At 41.6% G+C, this 18,811-nt stretch overlaps 1 protein-coding gene across 1 annotated transcript in view; it reads left to right on the forward strand.

Moving 5' to 3' along the window:
* MROH2B (maestro heat like repeat family member 2B) overlaps positions 1 to 18,811 on the forward strand; it is a 59,330-nt gene that overhangs the window by 25,857 nt on the left and 14,662 nt on the right. The window contains 12 exon segments of the mRNA XM_082835061.1: positions 2,306 to 2,413; positions 2,964 to 3,097; positions 3,099 to 3,114; positions 5,431 to 5,457; positions 6,185 to 6,304; positions 6,515 to 6,594; positions 11,488 to 11,623; positions 11,719 to 11,814; positions 12,073 to 12,162; positions 12,485 to 12,605; positions 14,642 to 14,739; positions 17,517 to 17,669. Coding sequence (XP_082691187.1) covers positions 2,306 to 2,413; positions 2,964 to 3,097; positions 3,099 to 3,114; positions 5,431 to 5,457; positions 6,185 to 6,304; positions 6,515 to 6,594; positions 11,488 to 11,623; positions 11,719 to 11,814; positions 12,073 to 12,162; positions 12,485 to 12,605; positions 14,642 to 14,739; positions 17,517 to 17,669 — 1,179 coding nt within the window.

The following is an 18,811-nucleotide window of genomic DNA, read 5'->3' on the forward strand; positions in this document are numbered from 1 at the left end:
ATTTTAAATATATTTTGACCTTGGCTTTATAACTTAAGAGTATGATTGTAAGTATCAAAATCATTAAACTTGTAAGCTGAAAGTAAGCTTATATACGATTGGTTTTCCACCTAGAGAAAATATAAGTATAACCTGAAGAGCTTTTGCAAAGTGTTTTTGCCTCTTCCCCACCCTAGCCTAAGCTGGAGAGCATATGTGAATGTGGAAGAAAAAGGAGAATGTCTGTTAAAAAAAAAAAAAAAAAAACTCTGCAAGGCTAATAAAGACCAGCTAGTAAAAAATATATTTTCATAGTCTGTCTTGTTATATACTCTTCTCAGAAATTCTCAGATGTTTAGGGTCCTTTCCCCATCGTAAATGGCTAGAAACCACTAGACTTACTGAACTTTTGAAACTGTTCCTTCTCAGATATTCAGTCATCACATTTCTCATTGGCATTATTCCTAGCACCATTTTTCCCATCCTAATTGCCCTTTTAGTTCTGCTCTGGGCTAGGAAACAATGTCAGTTTATTTCAGATATAAGCATACAATATGGCCGTCATTCAACGTCTGAGGAGTTCACAAACTTTAAAAGATGAACTTTGTGACATCCATTTGAGCTTCTCAAATTCCTCTTTTACTTAACTGTACTTCAAGTTCTTGAGTGTGTCCCACACACTCAAGTCACTTAGTGAATGACCTCTGGATGGGTAAGGTGTTAACGCGTAACTTTCTTAGTCTCACTGAGCCTGCTGGCCTTCCATCTCCCGAGCATGACTCTCTCCCTCAGGTGACACCTCAGCTCTGATTCTGATGTCAGACTAGCTGGATTCAAATCTTGCCTCTACAACATGCTACCTACATCCCTCAGGTTCTTCCAAGTAAAATAAGGGAAAATAGAACCCTTCTCAAAGTTCTTATTCATGGAGAATGCTTAGTGAACAGTTTCAGGAGAAAAGAGCTGAGGCTGCAACTGTGAGGAACTGGAGAGAGAAAATGGACTCAGGGAAAGATGTAGGACATCTGTGCAGATTTGAGGGCCCCATTGGGGGTTGAAATCATCTTCTACTGGCACCTATTTTCTCCGTGGGGTCACTTTTTTTTCCAGTAGCCTCCTGCAGATGAGGTGTAGGGATAGGTGATCGGCAAATGGGGAGTCAGATTTATCCAGGGCTTTGCCAGACTTACATGATAGAAGGACAGTGGGACATAGGTGGAAAAGTAGGGGAAGGAGTTAAGACATTAGGAAGATGGGTTGGGAGAGGAGAAACACGGAGCACTGCGGCGTGACAGGACCCAGAGGCTGAAAGACACAGGTTTATATCTTAGGCCATGACCAAGGAACACAGAGACATCAGGCCACAAGCCTTTAAAGATCTCTTCCAAGCATCTTCTGACAATGGAGAGTATGTGGCCTGGTATCTGAGGACTAAGAACAGTGCTGGTTGAGACCTTGGTGACAGTGGTCGTGGTGGTTCTAGCCGGGTTATACAATCGGATGAAAAGTAACAGGACTCATAAACAAACTGCCATGAAGGTACAGTGGTGAAGTGAGCCTCGAGCAAGAGAGGTGGGAAGAATGTGGGCAAGGGGGGAATATGACCACAGAGCATGAAACAGGAGCTACCAGATTTCAACATTTTAGCCACTTGAGATATAGTAAGCGTTCAGCAGGAGAGGAATCCTATAGAAATGACAGTCAACTCTAGCTCAAAAAAACCTCCACTGGCTTCCCACTAGTCTAAGATTAGAAATCCAAATGACTGGCTGTGGCCTGAAAGGCCCTACTCAGACCAACCCCCACTTCCTCTCTCACCTCATCCTGCACTTCCCCTTGATTGTTCCTTCTGCCCTCCTCGATGGACCTCAGGGCCTTTGCACTTACTCCATCTGTTTAGAATTCTGCTTCCCAGGTAGTCCAATGGCTCAGTCTCTTGCTTATTTCAGGACTCTTCTCCATGTCACCCTTGTATTGAGGCCTTCTCTGGGCACCCTATTTATATTGCCAACTCCCCCCAGTGTGCAGCTTCTACTCTTTTTTTTTTTTTTGCTTTTCTTATCTCCATAGCACTTATCACCTTCTGACATACTATACATTTACATTTACATGCTTACCAAATTTATGTGTTCACTTTATGTCACTTCTCAGTCACTTCCCCATCACTTCCCCTGGCTGCACACTCAAAAGGTTGGGGAGTTTGATGTGTTTTGTTCAATCCTGTATCCCCTGCACCTAGAAGAGTTCCTGACACATAATGGGTGCTCAGTATATATTTGTTGAATAGATGAATAAACTCAAAATGTCCTATCTCTTCTGATTTTAGGGAATAACATCTATCTTAGCATACTGTGCCAAGAACCACTTTGAAATTGTTTTAAAAGTTCTTAAAACATTCCAAGATCGGGAAAAGTTTTTCATGAATCGATGCAAGGTAAAAAGAAGAATTTGCTCCTCCAAAGCCCTTGGTCATTGCAAAGGCATATGACACTGACTGCTTCAGTGAATATCCTTTCTCCGTATTATACTTGCTCCCATCCCCAGGTCTTTATTCCAGGTCAGAACCGTCCGAACCCAGGCCCTGAAGAATGACCAGCTAGGTAACAAGTCTCCTCCACTTTCTGTCACTAATGCTGACCTGGGAGGCCCTAAGGAGCTCCGTGTGTGCCTAGGTTTGTCCCAGCTGCTCAGGCCTCATGGAGAGTTTCCATTGTGTACACTCTGCTTCCCCTAAAGGAGAAGAATTTAATGAGTAAAAATTAATGCAAGCCTTCTCACAGGTACCTCTCTTAACGCCTGATAGATCCACAACACCGTCCTGTGTGTTTAAATTTATATAGGTAAGAGTGTCGGCTTTAGACTAATTGTAATAATCTCAGTCCCATTTCTTAACTCCCTAGTGGCCCACAGAATTAAGAAAAAATATGAGAGAAAAAGAAACTCCTTCAGTCATATTTTTTATGTCTCTCTTTCCTCCTCTTCAGGGTATTTTCTCTGGGAAAAAGAGCCTGACCAAGACTGACGTCATGGTAATCTATGGAGCCGTGGCCCTCCATGCTCCCAAGAGGCAGCTCCTCCCCAGGCTTGATCAAGACATTGTATCCCAAGTCGTTTCTTTATGGCCAGTGCTCTCAGGTAACAACCAACAAGGGCCACCTCGATTTCCAAGGCTGGGGTTCCCAAAACTTGGAGGGACTCAGCTCTTGGAAATCTTCATGCTCAAAGGACACAGACCAAAGGAAAGATAGGGTATGGTATAGTATGTTTGGAGGATGAGAACTTACGGAAAGAGAACATTTTATTATGAAACAGAGTTGAGTGATTTGTTTCTTTCTTAAGACCTTGGGCAGTTCACATCCCACCACTCCCGCATTGCCTTCCTAGACCAGTTGTACCCACCATGATCTCACCCTCATTTAAACTTAAAGCAATGACTCCTGTACTACTTTAGGGCAGCTGGCTTATTACTTCCCTGTAATAGTCTCTGATGAGCTGCTAATGGTAGCTGTTTAACCTTTTATAGGGTAATACTTATAAGCCATCTAAAAGAGTGTCTCACAAATAGAGCCATTTATGTATTTTTAAGTGAATAAAATGCATCACTTGTCAATCTACTCAATCCACCTCAAGTTGTACTAATTTCCCCCTCCACCATCATCCCAGCCACGCTGACCATCCTTGACACTCCTCAACATGCCAAGGATGCTTCTGCCTCGGAACCACAAAACCGAGTTGGAATTCATCCAATCATTTCCGTCCCCCATAGCACTTTTTGTATCTTTAATAAAATGCTTTCTACAGGTTGTCAGTTCAGCCACTTTGCTGATTAGTACCAAGTTAGCCACCTAAGACCCACCTAGCCATCAAGTTTAAAATATGGCTTCCCAGAGTCATTATCCAGGGAGGTTGCCTCAGTAAGTCTGGGGTGGGGTCTGCCATTTGTATTTTTTAAAGGTTTATGAATGATTCTTATTCACAGCCAGGTTTAGGGGTTTTCGTTGATTACCTGCACATCTGCTTCTCCCATTAGATTGACAGCACCTTGATGTTAGGGATTGTACACTATGTTCCTTTATCTCCTCTTCTGTGTCCTCCACAAACCACCTATTTGATAAAACTGTGCTCTTGACATTTATTCATGTGTGTAGGTGAGAAGAATGGACTCATAGGGAGCTCACAGTATTGCAGATATAGGTACATGCTAGTGGAAGGATGTAGGGCAGTGATCCTCACACCTCAGCTGCACGAGAATTACCTGGAAAGCCTGTTAAAAATGGAGATCCCTAATGAATCAGTCTTCAGGGATGGATCACTGAATCTGTAATTTTAACACCTTCCTCAAAAAGTGATTCTGACATACCCAAAATTTGATAAGCAATGATGAGAACTGAAAACAAAATTTTCAAAGACGTTTTATGTTACATTAATATTTAGTCCATCACTGAGGAAAATCATCACTGAGGAAAATCATGAGGAAAGTCATCACTGAGACAAAGATATTTCAGATAAAGATCACTGGACACTTTGAGGTCAGTTCTGCTATAAGGCAACATTTGCACAAGATAGTACCAGAAAAACCACAGGGATTATGGGGGAAATGGGGTGAGGGGAACAACATTCAAAAAAACCCCATCAATGACACATTAAAAAAAAACGGAATTAAATTTTCAAAAGTAATTTAAAAAACATTTAGGAAATATATAAATACTACCAAGAAATGACGGCACGTTTCCTTGAAAAACACCTGAAGTCAGCTGTGCAATTTATGAGCTACTATGAAGTGGTGGTGGGAAAGAGGGTTATCTGAAATCTGACAAACGGCTGTAATGCCAGACTTGAATGAGAGCAGCTCATCACACACAGTAAACGAAGGCAGCTGACGGATATTCGAGGTATGTGCACAAGTCTTCCTATGCGGCTCAGTTCAACTGTTGTACCTTTTTGCTCTCACAGACAAAACTGTTCATAAGCAAACTCAAAATTCAGAACATGCTAAAAGTATTCCCTCATGTATCAATTTCGTTGAAACAAATTTGCATTTTCAACACAGGCGTTGTCGCAGAACTAACTATATCTCAATTCCAAAGTCAGCTGCCCTATTAACTTTCATTTTATAACTTTTCACCGCTTTTTCTGCCAAGAGCTTTAATATCCTTTTTCTTACCAAAGTCTGATAGAGCCTCTTTAAAATGAGAAGGCTGAAGCCCAAAGGCTTGACATCTTTATGCTGCTTTCTGTAGTTTAGTCATGATTCACCCAGGGCAAAGAATCTACCAGTGTACAGGGTCTCCCTTTGAAACTGGGGGAGGGAGGCAACAGCTCCCACCAGTTGGAAGGACTCGGCATCCTGCTTCACTGTTGTCCTTCAGGTTGATGGGTCGGTCTTTTTGTTGGGATGAGGGAACTCTAACTGCTGCTCTAGTGTCTGCTTCTGCCTTTGATTTTTTTCAGGTTCTGGGCATGGCTGTGATGAACAAGGTATGCAGCATACGTGATATATTTGAATACCTGTGTTTGAGTATAAATATATTTGAATACAAATTATGCTCCCTGGAAGTACAGTAAGCATAAATGTTCTCTTGATTTGATTCCACAGGAAAAGATCCCAAAATATAACTAATTAATCCAGTTCTGAAGCCAGGAACCCTGAACCTAATTTAAGACAGAACAAGGAGCTGTATTTGGTTCTAGGTGGTTTGGAAGTTAGACTGTAAACTAGAACAGTGTTCTTAGAACTGTGGGTTGTAAACCACCAGTAGATCATGAAATCAATTTAATATAGCTAATAGATCAAAACCAGCAAAATGTTTGTAATGAAATAAAAGAGAAATAGAAGAGTACATTGCACATAGCAATAATAAATATCATAAAACTTTTATTTCAGTTATGTATTTTATATATATATATTCACTATATTGTGCATGTAAGTACTGGGTAGAATCGTAAACTGTTTCCTGTTTTGATTTCTGATCAAAAATGTTTGAAAGCCACTGCTCTAGAGAAACCTCAGTTTATGATGGGAGCTGGAGGGGCTGGAGATTGACCTTAGTTTCTCAACTTCCCTGCAACTTGGATCCGAGACTAAGGTGGAGATGGCAAAAGGAGCAGAGTGTCACTCCTGTCTGGGCACATATTTCAACCCTATTTGTAGAGCCGGGTGTGGTGCCTAAGACCCTGGCTTGCACTGTGAGTCATTTTGCTTTAGGACATGGATCTGCAGATGAGTTTTATAAGAAGTATCACGGAAACTGGCATTGCTGTCCAAGATGCTGAGGATGAGAAGTTCAAGTTTTCCTACAAGGAGGTGCTGCTGAGTTACATGCTGGTGAGTGTGCAGGGAGGACATGGGCAAAACCCTGAGAAGTTCATTACCAAGAGTGTAGGTAATGGGTAAAACTCGCCGGTCCCGAAGAACAGACCTTGGGCGTATTTCCGCCTGAGGGTGCCCAACGGTCCGATGAGGTTTCCACCTCTTTGTGTCTAGAAACTCCCCTGGTCCTTCCTGAGACAGTTTACCTCCTTGTCTGTGTTGCAGGACTTCATCAGGGATGAGCCCCTGGATTCCTTGGCTAGCCCTGTTCGGTGGAAAGTCTTAATCGCCATCAGATACCTCAGGTAGAGAATTTTTTGTTTGTTCTCATTGAAAAAATATTTCCTCCCCCATATCCTCATTCTGATCAACTGACTTATCGATCGGTGCAGACTCTAGTGCACCGATCAAACATGAACACAGTTCATCAATAGGTTATTTCAAATGGGGGCTTTTTCTCTTTCCAGAGTGACAGAATTGACTGAGAGCCTGATCATTTGTTGACTCACAGGGACTAGCAGAGCTGCTTACAAGAGTCAGACTTATTGATATATAAGGACTGAAACTTCTGTGCAAAAATAATTTATCTTGGCCTGTAGGCAAATTTTAACCGTCCCATTAGAAATATATGAAACCCTTAATCACACCCTAGTTTGGTTAGCAGCAATAAGCCTGAAGAAGATAATAATTTTAAGCACGTTTTTAAAATAATATTTTTCCCCTGCAGTAAAAGAAACAGAAGTTCACTGTTAAAACCTGGAAACTATAGAAAGTTTTTTAAAATGATAAAAATCATCCCAATCCTCCCCCCCTTATTATCAACATTTTGGTATATTTCCAGGTCTTTATTTCTAGTCTTCCATGTTGGTTACAGAGTTGAGATTCTACTCTGCTTATGATTTTTTATCCTGTTTTTTTTTTCTCACCTCATCTTACATATTCCAATGTTATTACCAACTCTTCACAGACATCAGTCATTTTTTATTAATTTTTTTAATTTTTGATTGTGGTAAAGTATACATGTTTATCATCTGAGCCATTTTTAAGTGTACAGTTCAGTGTGTTAAGTACTTTTACATTGTTGTGCAAAGCAATCTCCAGAACTCTTTTCATCTTGCAAAACTGAAGCTCTGTACCCGTTAAACAACTCTTCATTCCCTCCTTCCACCAGCCCTGGCAGCTACCATTCTACTGTCTGTCTCTGTGAATTTTATACTTTAGGTAACTCATGTAAGTGGCATCATACAGTATTTATCTTTTGACACCTGGCTGATTTCCCTTAGAACAATGTCTTCAAGGTCCATCCATGTTGTAGCATGAATCAGAGTATCATTCCTTTTTTAAGGCTGAACAATATTCCATTCTATGTGTATACCATATTTTGTTAATCCATTCATCTGTTGGACATTCATCTGATGGGTGTTTTTCACATTTTGGCTATTGTAAATAACGCTGCTATGAACATGGGTGCACAGATATTTCTTCCAGACCCTGCTTTTAATTATTTGGGGTATATACCCATAAGTAGGCCTGTTGGATCATATGTCAAGCCTATTTTTATCTTTAGAGTAACCACCATACTGTTTTCTCTGGCAGTGACACTATTTCACATTCCCACCATCAGTGCACAAGGGTTCTACTTTTTCTGTATCCTTGCCATCACTTTGTTATTTTCTGTTTGTTTGTTTTTACAGTAGCCATCCTAATGGGTGTGAGATGGTATCTCATTGTGGCTTTGAGTTGCCGTTCCCTAATGATTAATGACTTCGAGCCTCTTTTCATAGCCTTATTGCCTATTTGTATATCTTCTTTGGAAAAATGTCTGTTCAATCCTTTGTCCCTTTTTTTTGGTTCTTTCTTTTTGTTGTTGCTGAGTTGTAGGAGTTATTTATATATTTTATATTCTTTCTATTCTCTATAAGGTTATTAACCCCTTATTAGATATATGATTTGCAAATATCTTCTCTCATTCCATAGGTTGTCTTTTACTCTAAATTGTGTTCTTGATGCACAGAAGTTTTTAATTTTGATGTAGACCCATTTGTCTATTTGTACTTTCATCATCTGTGCTTTTTGTGTCATATCCAAGAAATCATTTCCAAATCCAATATCATTCCCCTCTGAATGGTCTTGGAACCTTTGTTGGAAATCATCTGACCATATATACTAGAGTTTATTTCTGGGATCTCTATTGTATTCCATTGGTCTGGATGTCTGTTTATTTATGCCAATACTATACTGGTTTGATTGCTGTGGTCGTGTAATAAGTTTTGAAACCAGGAAGTGTGAGATCTCCAACTTTGTTCTTTTTCAAGGTTGTTTTGGCTACTTGGGGTCACTTGAGATTCCACATGAGTTTTAGGATGGATTTTTCTATTTCTTCAAAAAGTGTCATTGGGATTCTGATAGGAACTCCATTAAATCTGTAGACTGCTTTGTATGGACATCTTAACAATAATAAATACTCAAATCCAAGGACATGGAATGTCTTTCTCTTTATTTGTGTCTTCTTTAATTTCCTTCAGCAACATTTTGTGGTTTTCAGTGTACAAGTCTTTCACCTTCTTGGTTATTCCTAAGTATTTTATTCTTTCTGATGCTATTGTAAATGGAACTGTTAATTTCTTTTTTTGATGATTCATTGTTTAAGTGTATAAAAATGCAACTGATTTTTGTGTGTTGATTTTGTATTCCACAACTTTTTTTTTTTGAGGCTGCGTTGGGTCTTTGTTGCTGTGCATGGGCTTTCTCTAGTTGCGTCAAGCGGCGGCTATTCTTTGTTGTGGTATACGGGTTTCTCACTGCGGTGGCTTCTCTTGTTGCGGAGAATGGGCTCTAGGCACGTAGGCTTCAATAGTTGCAGCACGTGGGCTCAGCAGTTGTGGCACTCAGGCCCTAAAGCACAGGCTCAGTAGTTGTGGCACACAGACTTAGTTGCTCCACGGCCTGTGGGATCTTCCCGGACCAGGGCTTGAACCCTTGTCCCCTGCATTGGCAGGAGGATTCTTAACCACTGAGCCACCAGGGAAGTCCCTGTATTCTGCAACTTTGATGAATTTGCTTATTAGTTTTAATATTTTTTGTAGATTCTTTAGGATTGTCTATGTATAAGATCATGTCATCTGCAGACAGAGATAATTTACTTCACCTTTCCAATCTGGATGCCTTTTATTTATTTTTCTTATCTAATTGCTCTGGCTGGAACTTCCAGTATTATGTTAGATAGACGTGGCATCTTTGTCTTGTTCCTGATCTTAGAGGGAAAGTTTTCAGTCTTTCACCATTGTGCATGATGTTAGCTGTAGGCTTTTCATATGTGGCATTTATTATGTTGAGGCAACAAACATCATTTTTAATGGCTGCCTAATATCTTGGTACACAGATATGCCTTATATTGTTACATTTAATTATTAATCAACCTCCTATTGCTACATTTAATTATTTCTTGTTTTTAAAAACTATAAGTAATACTTTGGTGAACACCCTTGTGCAAAAAGTGTTCTCTGAACTTCTAATTATAAAAGTTGACAATTCGTTTCAATAAATATTATTGAGTTGCATCCATGTATCAGACACTGAGCTAGGTTCTAAAAGGACAATGTTGAACAAAATACAGCCTTGCTCTGAAGGAGTTTTAGTCAACTAGGGGAAATAAATGCAAAACACATTCACATAATTTCTCTAAAACTCGATAAGAAGCAAAATAAGGGAAGGCACAAGTTGCCATGTTTACAAAGATGAGGGAGGTTTAAAGAAAGTGCAAATAAATCTTGAAGATTAATTAACAGTTAACCAGGCTCCAGACAGTATTGTCAAGTAGAAATAAAGTATAATACAAGTTACATATGTCAGTTAAAATTTTCTAGTAGCCACTTTTAAACGTGTAAAAAGAAACAAGTTAAATTAATTTTAATAATTAATTTTAATCTAATATATTCAGTATATTATTTCAAGTATTTAAAATAAAGAAGTAATAAGATAATTTACATGATTTTCATACTAAATCTTCAAAATCCAGTGTGTTTTACAATTACAGCCTATTTTAAATCAAACCAGCCACAACTCAAGTGTTCAATAGCCACATGTTGCTAATGGCTATCCTCACATGGACAGGACACCTGTAGAACTTGCAAACTAATCTCTAATGGCAGAAAGCAAATCAGTGGTTGCCTTGGGCCAGGGTAGAGGAAGAGACGAGCTGCAAAGAAGCATGAGGAAAAACTGGGGGATGATAGCAATGTTCTATATTGATTATAGTGGTGGTTCCATGAGTATGAAACTCATTTGATTGCACACTTTAATGGATGCAGCTGGTTGTGCATAAATTATAGCTCAATAAGTTGAGTTTTTTAAACAGCCAGCCAGACGGTAAGGATGAGAAGACTGTTCAGCATCTATTAACACATTTAACACTTTCAATAGAGTTGTCCCAGCTGTTACTGACTTTTACTCTCCAGTGAGAGAACCAATTTCACCTTTCTCTGACAGTGTCATCATTTTTAACTTCTTTGTTAATTTGGTTGCTGACAAGTGGTATTGTATTGTCTTAATTTACACTTATTTAATAACAAATGGAGTTTCTCATGTTTATTGAACATTTACATTTTTCCAAGTTATGTCCAGGTTTGTTTATATCCTCGTAATGTCTATAGTATATGTCAGAAAGAAAGAAAGAGAGAGAGGAAGGAAAGAAAGGAACAAAAGAAGGAAGATTCCATTATCATTTATTCACTTGTGCATTTATAAGAACCTATAGTATGTGTGACATTACATATAACATGAGAGGACATATGAAATTTATAAAACTCACTGCTCCAAACTTAGAATCAATCTCTCTCTCTCTCTCTCTCTCTCTCTCTATCACACACACACACACACGCACACACAGTCAAGTGCTGAAGAAAACAAGTAGATTAATGTTCGATCATATAGTAAAGGGTAAAGTAATGCAAAGCAAGTGATGGTTTATCACTCTAATAAATTAGACCTGAAGCGTGTGGACTATGCCCACCGCTACAGTCTGGTTCTATGTCCCCAATCTCTCTCCACTTCCATCACCACCTCCCTCAACATCCCAGCCCATCAGAAATGTACCTGACCCCTTCAGCCCCTTCAGACTGGCAGTTCTTGGGAATTCTACTGGGTTATGTTTTGTTTGTCAACATAATATCCACTCCTCCCCGTGGTTCTCGTTTCAGTAAACTGAAACCTCAGCTCTCACTGAATGACCATCTTAATATTCTTGAGGAGAACATCCGGAAGCTGCTGCCCCTTCCACCTCTGGAAAAACTCAAAAATGAGGGCAAGACAGACAAGGACACGGACCACATTCATGTATGAGGGGGCGAGGCCTGAGGGGAGTGCAGAGTGGAGTAGGATGAATGAACTTGCTCCCCGCGGCCTGACCCTCACGCTCACTTTGATTTCAGTTTCTCTACGAACGATCCATGGATGCTCTGGGGAAGCTGCTGAGGACCATGATGTGGGATAACGTGAAAGCAGAGGACTGTCAAGAAATGGTCAACGTGAGTAGGGCCACTGCTCAAACTGATTCCCATAGTCCCTAATCGGTGCTCCAAGGCACCCTCCAAACTCTGCCTCATCCTCGTCACAGGGACTCGTCCAGCCCGACCCACGTGGCCCACCACGTAGGGCCAGCCCACTTAAAAAGGGATTGTGGGGAGGCCAGCACCCTGTTCCAGAGGAGGCACAGCGAGAGCGAGAGAACGAGAGCGAATGAATACGAGGATGCTAAGGAAAGACTTTTACTTTTTGACCAACAGCTTCTCCGAATGAGGCTTGTTTCACAAAAAGAGTGGGAAAGGGAAAGAGCCTTCCAGATCACCGCGAAAGTGCTGACAAACAATAGTGAGGTAAGGAAGCCCCTAAAATGGATGGATGGCATTGCTTGCTAACAGCAGGGACCCCTGAGGCCGCTGGAATCCAAAACTCGTGCGTGACGGATCTCCAGTCCCGGGTGGGGTCTTTCCGGAGAACCACCAGCGAGGTGTGTCCTAACTCAGAGCGCCTTTGCTCGCTTGCTCGCTTACTTGACCACTGCCCTTGAAGTCCAAGAGTCCATTCTATTCTAAGGGCCTGCACGGAAGGAACAAGGGACTTAATATCCAGCGTTGGCACTATCCTGGGACATCGTCAAGCCACCCCGTCACCTTGGGGTCCCCCTTTGTCCCGCAGGCACCAGAGAACTTTAAAATCGGCTCACTCCTCAGCCTCCTGGTTCCTCACTCCTGTGACACCCTGCCCTCCATCCGCCAGGCGGCTGCTAGCTCGGCTATTAGTCTGTTCTGCATAAAAGGTGAGGGAAGGATGTGAAACCCACAGATGCAGAGAAGATACCTGTTTTCTTTTGTTCTCAGCTTTTCTCCTCGTCCATCTCTCTCTCTCCTTCCTCCTCTCTCTCTCTTTCTCCTCCCCCAGTTCAGCCATTTCTGAGTTCTGATACCTTAATTATGTCACACAATTTGTCTCTCTTTTAGATCCTTTTTCCTCAGTGGCTCTGCTTTCTGGTTTTTTAAAATAAAGATAACACCACCAGAGCATGATAAAGAGTCATTAAAGCAGGTAAAATGTTTTGAGAGAGTCTGATTTAAATCACACAGCAATTGGGCATATTAGCAAAGCTTTCTCTATCACACGGCTTTCTTCCAGAGGAAATTGCACTATTATTATGGTGCTAAAGTGCCTTTCAGAGTTTCCTAAGAGAGATAACTTTGTGGAGGTTTTTCCAGCTTGCATAGCAGGACCTCTGTCTGCTCTGCCAGGACACGTGAGTAACTGTCAGTGTCAGGAAATATAAGGAATTTTAAAACATCAGTCTCAGGCTGAAACCACACTCAGGGCTTCCTGATTAAATCCAGGTTAAATAAGCAGGTGTTTGGCCGAGCTGGGCCCTGCATCGTATGCACAGTTCTCTGCAGACCAGGTGCAACCAGGAACACTCAGCCAGGTTGACTGCAGCTCATGCCCACCCTCGGCTCTTCATTCTCTTAGGTACTCGGTAAACATTTCTTGAGTGACTTTTCATGTGTCAGGCACTGTTCTGATGCTGGAAGCACAGAGATATTATAATTCTAAGATTCGCATAAGGAAAGTCTGTTAGGTTTGCTGTGCAAAAGCTTTTGAGCCAAAAGGTGGAATTTGGTTGGGGGCAGAGGGTAGAGTCAGTCAAAAAGGCCAAACTATTCAACAGAGCCTGAATAGGTCTCTTGGGCTATGGGACAGTCAAGGGACAGTCCCTTGGGATATGGGAAGATAATTCATGAAGAATTTTTTTTACCAAAGCCAGGAAAAAAAAAATGAATTAAGGAAGTGAGAACTAAAGGACCATTTTAATAAGAGAAGAAATGTGCCAGAGAGGGACCTCACAGGAAGAAAGGAATTAGAATTCTATTATTGTTCTACCCATTCTCCCTTTGGTGTCCTTTATTTTCCTGAAACATGCAAATTTCAGGTCCTTAAATATTCTTTGTTAACAAGAAATCCCATACTTCATTATTCACGTTAACTCTTTTTCTTGGTTGACCAAATAAATATGGTAGAGAGAGAGAAAAATGATGATTTTTTTTTTTTTTACTAGATACAAGTAACTAGTGTGATACTAAATTAAATACCCATTTAATACTCATGGGTGTTGTTCAGTCAGTTGTTAAAGCAGATGAGGGATCTGAGGCTAAGAAATTTACCAGTTGCTTGGACAATTGAAAGCAGTGGAGCTGGACTTTGAGCCCAGGTCGTCTGCCCATTGGCTAGGCTGCCTTCCAGAGTGGTTCAGGTGTGCGTTTCCACAATTACTATACTCCATTCAAACAACAAACAGAATATCATTACTGTTTAGGTCTGCATTTACAAATTGATATCAACAGTCACTTAACACAGTTGCTGATGTTCCTGTTACAATGGTTGCCTTACCATTTCCTCCAAAGTGGCTCAGTGCAGAATGGAGCTCCAACAGAGACAGCAGTATAGCAGAGGAGTAAGAGCCTGGGCATTGGTGTCAGACCAGGGTTCAGGTTCCAGCTCTCCTATCTTTACTAACTGCGTGATCCAGACAAATGGCTTTACACCTCTCTGCCTCAGCTTTCTCAACTGCAAATAACCTCAGATCATCTTTAGGAGCAATGAGATCATTACATGCAGAGTATTTAGCATGCTGCTGGCATGCAGAAACTACTCAGTCAGTGTTTGATCTTATGCTCACCATCTAATCAGACAGGCTTTAGTGGGTTTGTTAAAGGCATCCAGCAGCGGAATTAGTGTCACGTCAAAATACAGACAGCTTCTTCAACCCCTATCAGCTCTTTGAACTCCTATGTCACCCTTTGTTGATTGTAGGCATTCGCCTGGAAGTGGAAAGACTACAGGATTTGCAGGAAGGGCTGCAATGTGATGATGTGCAGGTCCAGATCAAGATTTCCTCCAAAATAGCAAAGGTAAAAGATATGGACGACTGGCCAAGGGATGTAAGGATGATTCCGGGTTGATTTCCAAATGAGTCAGCTGTGTACACCCCGCTACCCAGGAGGGCAACAGCCTAGCCATTCTAGCTGAATGAAAAACCCTTTGTCCACTCATTTATTAACTCTGGGTCCATGTGCACAGGCAACACCTGCTACTGATCATTTCATACTCTAGGAAACCTGGGGAACCAAGTGGCCCTCTCCAGGGTGAGGGAGGCAGTGGGGTGGAATGGAAGGAACAGGACTTTGGGGTCGATCAGACGCACTCCGTGTGCACTGCTTGAAGTGTGTGCACTGGGTGATCAGTCTCATCTTAAAAAAAATGCATAACCTCCCTCTCAGAGCTGTTGTGAGGAGTGGCCTATCAAGTCATTCATTTATTCATTCGCCTAATATGCCCTGTGCACCTACCACATGCCACACTTTTTTCTAGGCTCTAAGGATAGGAACGCCTGCCCTCATTGAGCTTGCATCCTAGTAGATGGAGCAGCCAGATAAATATGATGTCAGGTAGTGACAACTGAGAAAAATAAAATCAAAGAAGGGAATAAAGAGTACGGGAGGGGTGATCCCCTAGGAGGACCTCTCTGAAAGGGAGAACCATGAAGACATCTAGAAAAGAACATTCCAGGCAGATGGAAACAGCATGTGCAAAGGCCCTGAGGTGGAGGAAGAAGTGGGTCATGAGATCCAAGAGACAGCCCAGAGCTGACTGAAGCGCCTTCCGGGACTTGCGAAGGATCGTGGCTTTGATTCCAATGGGAATCAACAGCCAGCAGAGGGTTTTGAACAGAAGAGTCAAGACCACTAGGTACACTGTGGCAGCTGTGAAATGTACAAGGGCACCCTTGTGTGAGGCAGCATCATTCCTAACGTGGACATTATAGGTTTATATGTGTATTATGGCAGTTATCCACAGAGGGCAGTAAAGGGTCCAACAAACTCAGTCACTGTGACAATAATAGAGAGCTCTCTTGAGAACAGGGCACTTTTCCTAATTTGCAAAAGCTCCTTATGGGCTAGTGGTGGTTCTGCGAGGAGGAATGTGATTGGACTTATATTTTCTGAAGGGTCATCGGGCTGCCATGTTGAGACTAAACTATAGGCTGGCAAGACTGAAACTAGTGAGGTTAGTTTGAAGGAAACTGTAAGAATCTACATATGAGATTAGGTGGCCTGGACTAAGGAGGCAGCAGCGGGGATGAGAAGGTGATGAGGACATAGGAGACAAGCCCGTGGGGGACAGGGAGGGAACATATGTCAAATGACTAAGAAAGTGTCTGATGCATGAGAGGTGCTCGAAAACATGAATTCCCTTTCTTCCTAAGCCAATATCCATCCCAATATGAAAAAAAAAACATAACTGTTGAGCTTGGACCCAGGCAGGCATTTCGTGTTATACAGAACAGAGGCACAAGTCTAGGCCTTGATCTTGGAGCCATGGTAACTCAGAAACTGGCTGGGATATGCAACTACTCGTGAAAAGGAACTCATTTCCTCTCAAAGATGGTTCTACCAAACATCATCGGGCCATTTAATACTGGAGGAAGTCGGTTGTGAATAGGAATGTTTTCATACCCACAAACTCATAATCATGACCATCTTGCTTGGCTAAAGCCCCAGATAACGCTCCTGGACTTTACTCAAACTTCTAACTTTTCACCTCCCCTGCCTGCCTTTTCATTCATACACACGGAGAGACATATACAACCAAACATTGTGTATAGTTCTTCTTTAGAGACCAAAATTGCAAAGTTTTTCTTTTCTTCACTTGTTATTGACTACTCTTGATCTTGAAACATGCAAAAGCAAAAGACAGCGTTCATAATAATTCACCCTCTGTGTGAAGTAAGTCAGAAAGAGACAAACAAATACCATATGCTGACACATATATATGGAATCTAAAAAAAAAAAAAAAGGTTCTGAAGAACCTAGGGGCAGGACAGGAATAAAGACACAGACGTAGAGAATGGACTTAAGGACACGGGGAGGGGGAAGGGTAAGCTGGGATGAAGTGAGAGAGTGGCATGGACATACACACACTACCAAATGTAACACAGCTAGTGGGAAGCAGCCGCACAGCACAGGTAGATCAGCTCGGTGCTTTGTGACCACCTAGAGGGGTGGGATAGGGAGGGTGGGAGGGAGGGAGACACAAGAGGGAGGAGATATGGGGATATATGTATATGTATAGCTGATTCACTTTGTTATACAGCAGAAACAAGGCATTGTAAAGCAATTATACGCCAATAAAGATGTTAAAAATAATAATTCACCCTCTGTATGGATGCTGTGAGGCACCGGGTATTTAGCACAGCACTTAGTACACAGTGATAGATTTCCTGAATTTTCAAGCCTAGCTATTCTTTGGTAGACACAAGACTTATTTCTATGATACATGAAATGTATGTGCAAGTACTTTACAACATATAAAATGGCATATAAACATTATGCATTATTTTTCCTTTATGGGGTATGATGTAACTTCAGGTTTGGAGAGGAAATTGCCTTGGCAGGCCTGAAATTTAATAAATAATGAAATGATCAAGAGATAACTTCAAGGAAAGTTTACTTAAAGTTGAAAGGTGGTGTCTATGTCCTATTTCAGTATTCTCTCTGGTTTCTACGGCCCCAGTCACATGCTAACTTTGTGGAAATCCCAGTGGTTTCTATTATCCTAAAACCAAGAATAGGTGTCCAGATATGAAGTGAGGTGGCTGATGACATGAGTCTTTCTGGTTCATTCTCAGATTGTCAGTAGACTCATTCCAAGTGAAGAAATGCTCATGTTCCTGGGGGAAACCCTGGACGGTCTGGAGAGCCTCAACCCCACGTGTACAAAGGCATGTGGCATCTGGATGATCGCTGCCCTGAAGGAGCAGGGAGCTGCTTTAGAAGATCAGGTGAACCAAGAGCCAAGCTGACAACTGAGCAGAATTCTAACGCTTCTGAAATGCCAATACCAGAAGTAGGTCGCCACTTCTCAGTTGGTCCTCTGATGGGCCACAGGCGGGAGTGCGCACGGCCTCAAGAGGCCTCAACAGAGACCCAAGTTGCGTGTGAACAGCCAGGCTCACGCTGAGTGCCTGTCTAGGCACTCAATTGCTTCTCTAGTCTGTGATGATAAGAACTTTACAGACTGCCACTCTCTGGTCAGAGGCATGTGGATCATGGAAAACTGGGTTGTGAGGTCTGCAAGGATGAGCGTGACCTTGTGAACGAATGCCTTTAAGATGGCCACTGAGGGCCAAGAGAATTTTCTAATCCCACTGCCACTCTGCGAGCTGCTCTTGAACACCCCATAGGTATTTTCTGGTAAAGAAGGCTGTCATTGGGGAATTGACTAAAAGAAAAGTCTCAGTCCCTCCTACCAACTGGAAAGCAGAGAGAACAGGATTTAAATTCAGGAAGCCTGGTTAAGAGCTCCAAACGGAGATACTCTATTCTCTCTCTTAAAGTCAGAAACAGAACACCAGCAATTCAGAGATTGAGAAGGAAAAGGATCTTTAACTCAATAAAGGCTTTCCAAGGGGAACAGGAGGAGGAAGTTATGGTCCCCATAGCCCAGAATCAACCACCCTAAATTTAAAATTTTTCCAAAGCATGGCTTTTAGAAATGACCTCTGTGCTAATTACTGTCCCATCAGCTTTTTTCAAAATAATTCATTGAGTACATACTATGTGGCAGGCCCTGGGCCAGTCATGAGAGAATCAAAGGTTAATCGATTTGGAATGTCCATGTATTTGTGTGTTTAGCATAAAAGGGGAAGTTGTTCACACACTAAGTAAAGGCTTACAAGAGGGACCTAAATCCTCTCCAAGAATCATTGAAATGGGACTGTGGTATTCATGTTTGCAGGATATTTATGATTAAGGAATTATAATTCTGAGAAAATATTATATTTACCTAAAAGTGTCTATCCAAAGTAAGCGGGAAAAATTTCCACTAGAAGCAAACGTTCTTTAGCATGGAGACATGCCCTTGCCCATGTCAAAAGCCAGATGTGTAATATCATTCCCCACTGCACACAGATTAACACCCAAA

Source organism: Leucopleurus acutus (genome assembly GCF_964270905.1).
Source record: "Leucopleurus acutus genome assembly, chromosome: 3".
NCBI lineage: Eukaryota > Metazoa > Chordata > Mammalia > Artiodactyla > Delphinidae > Leucopleurus > Leucopleurus acutus.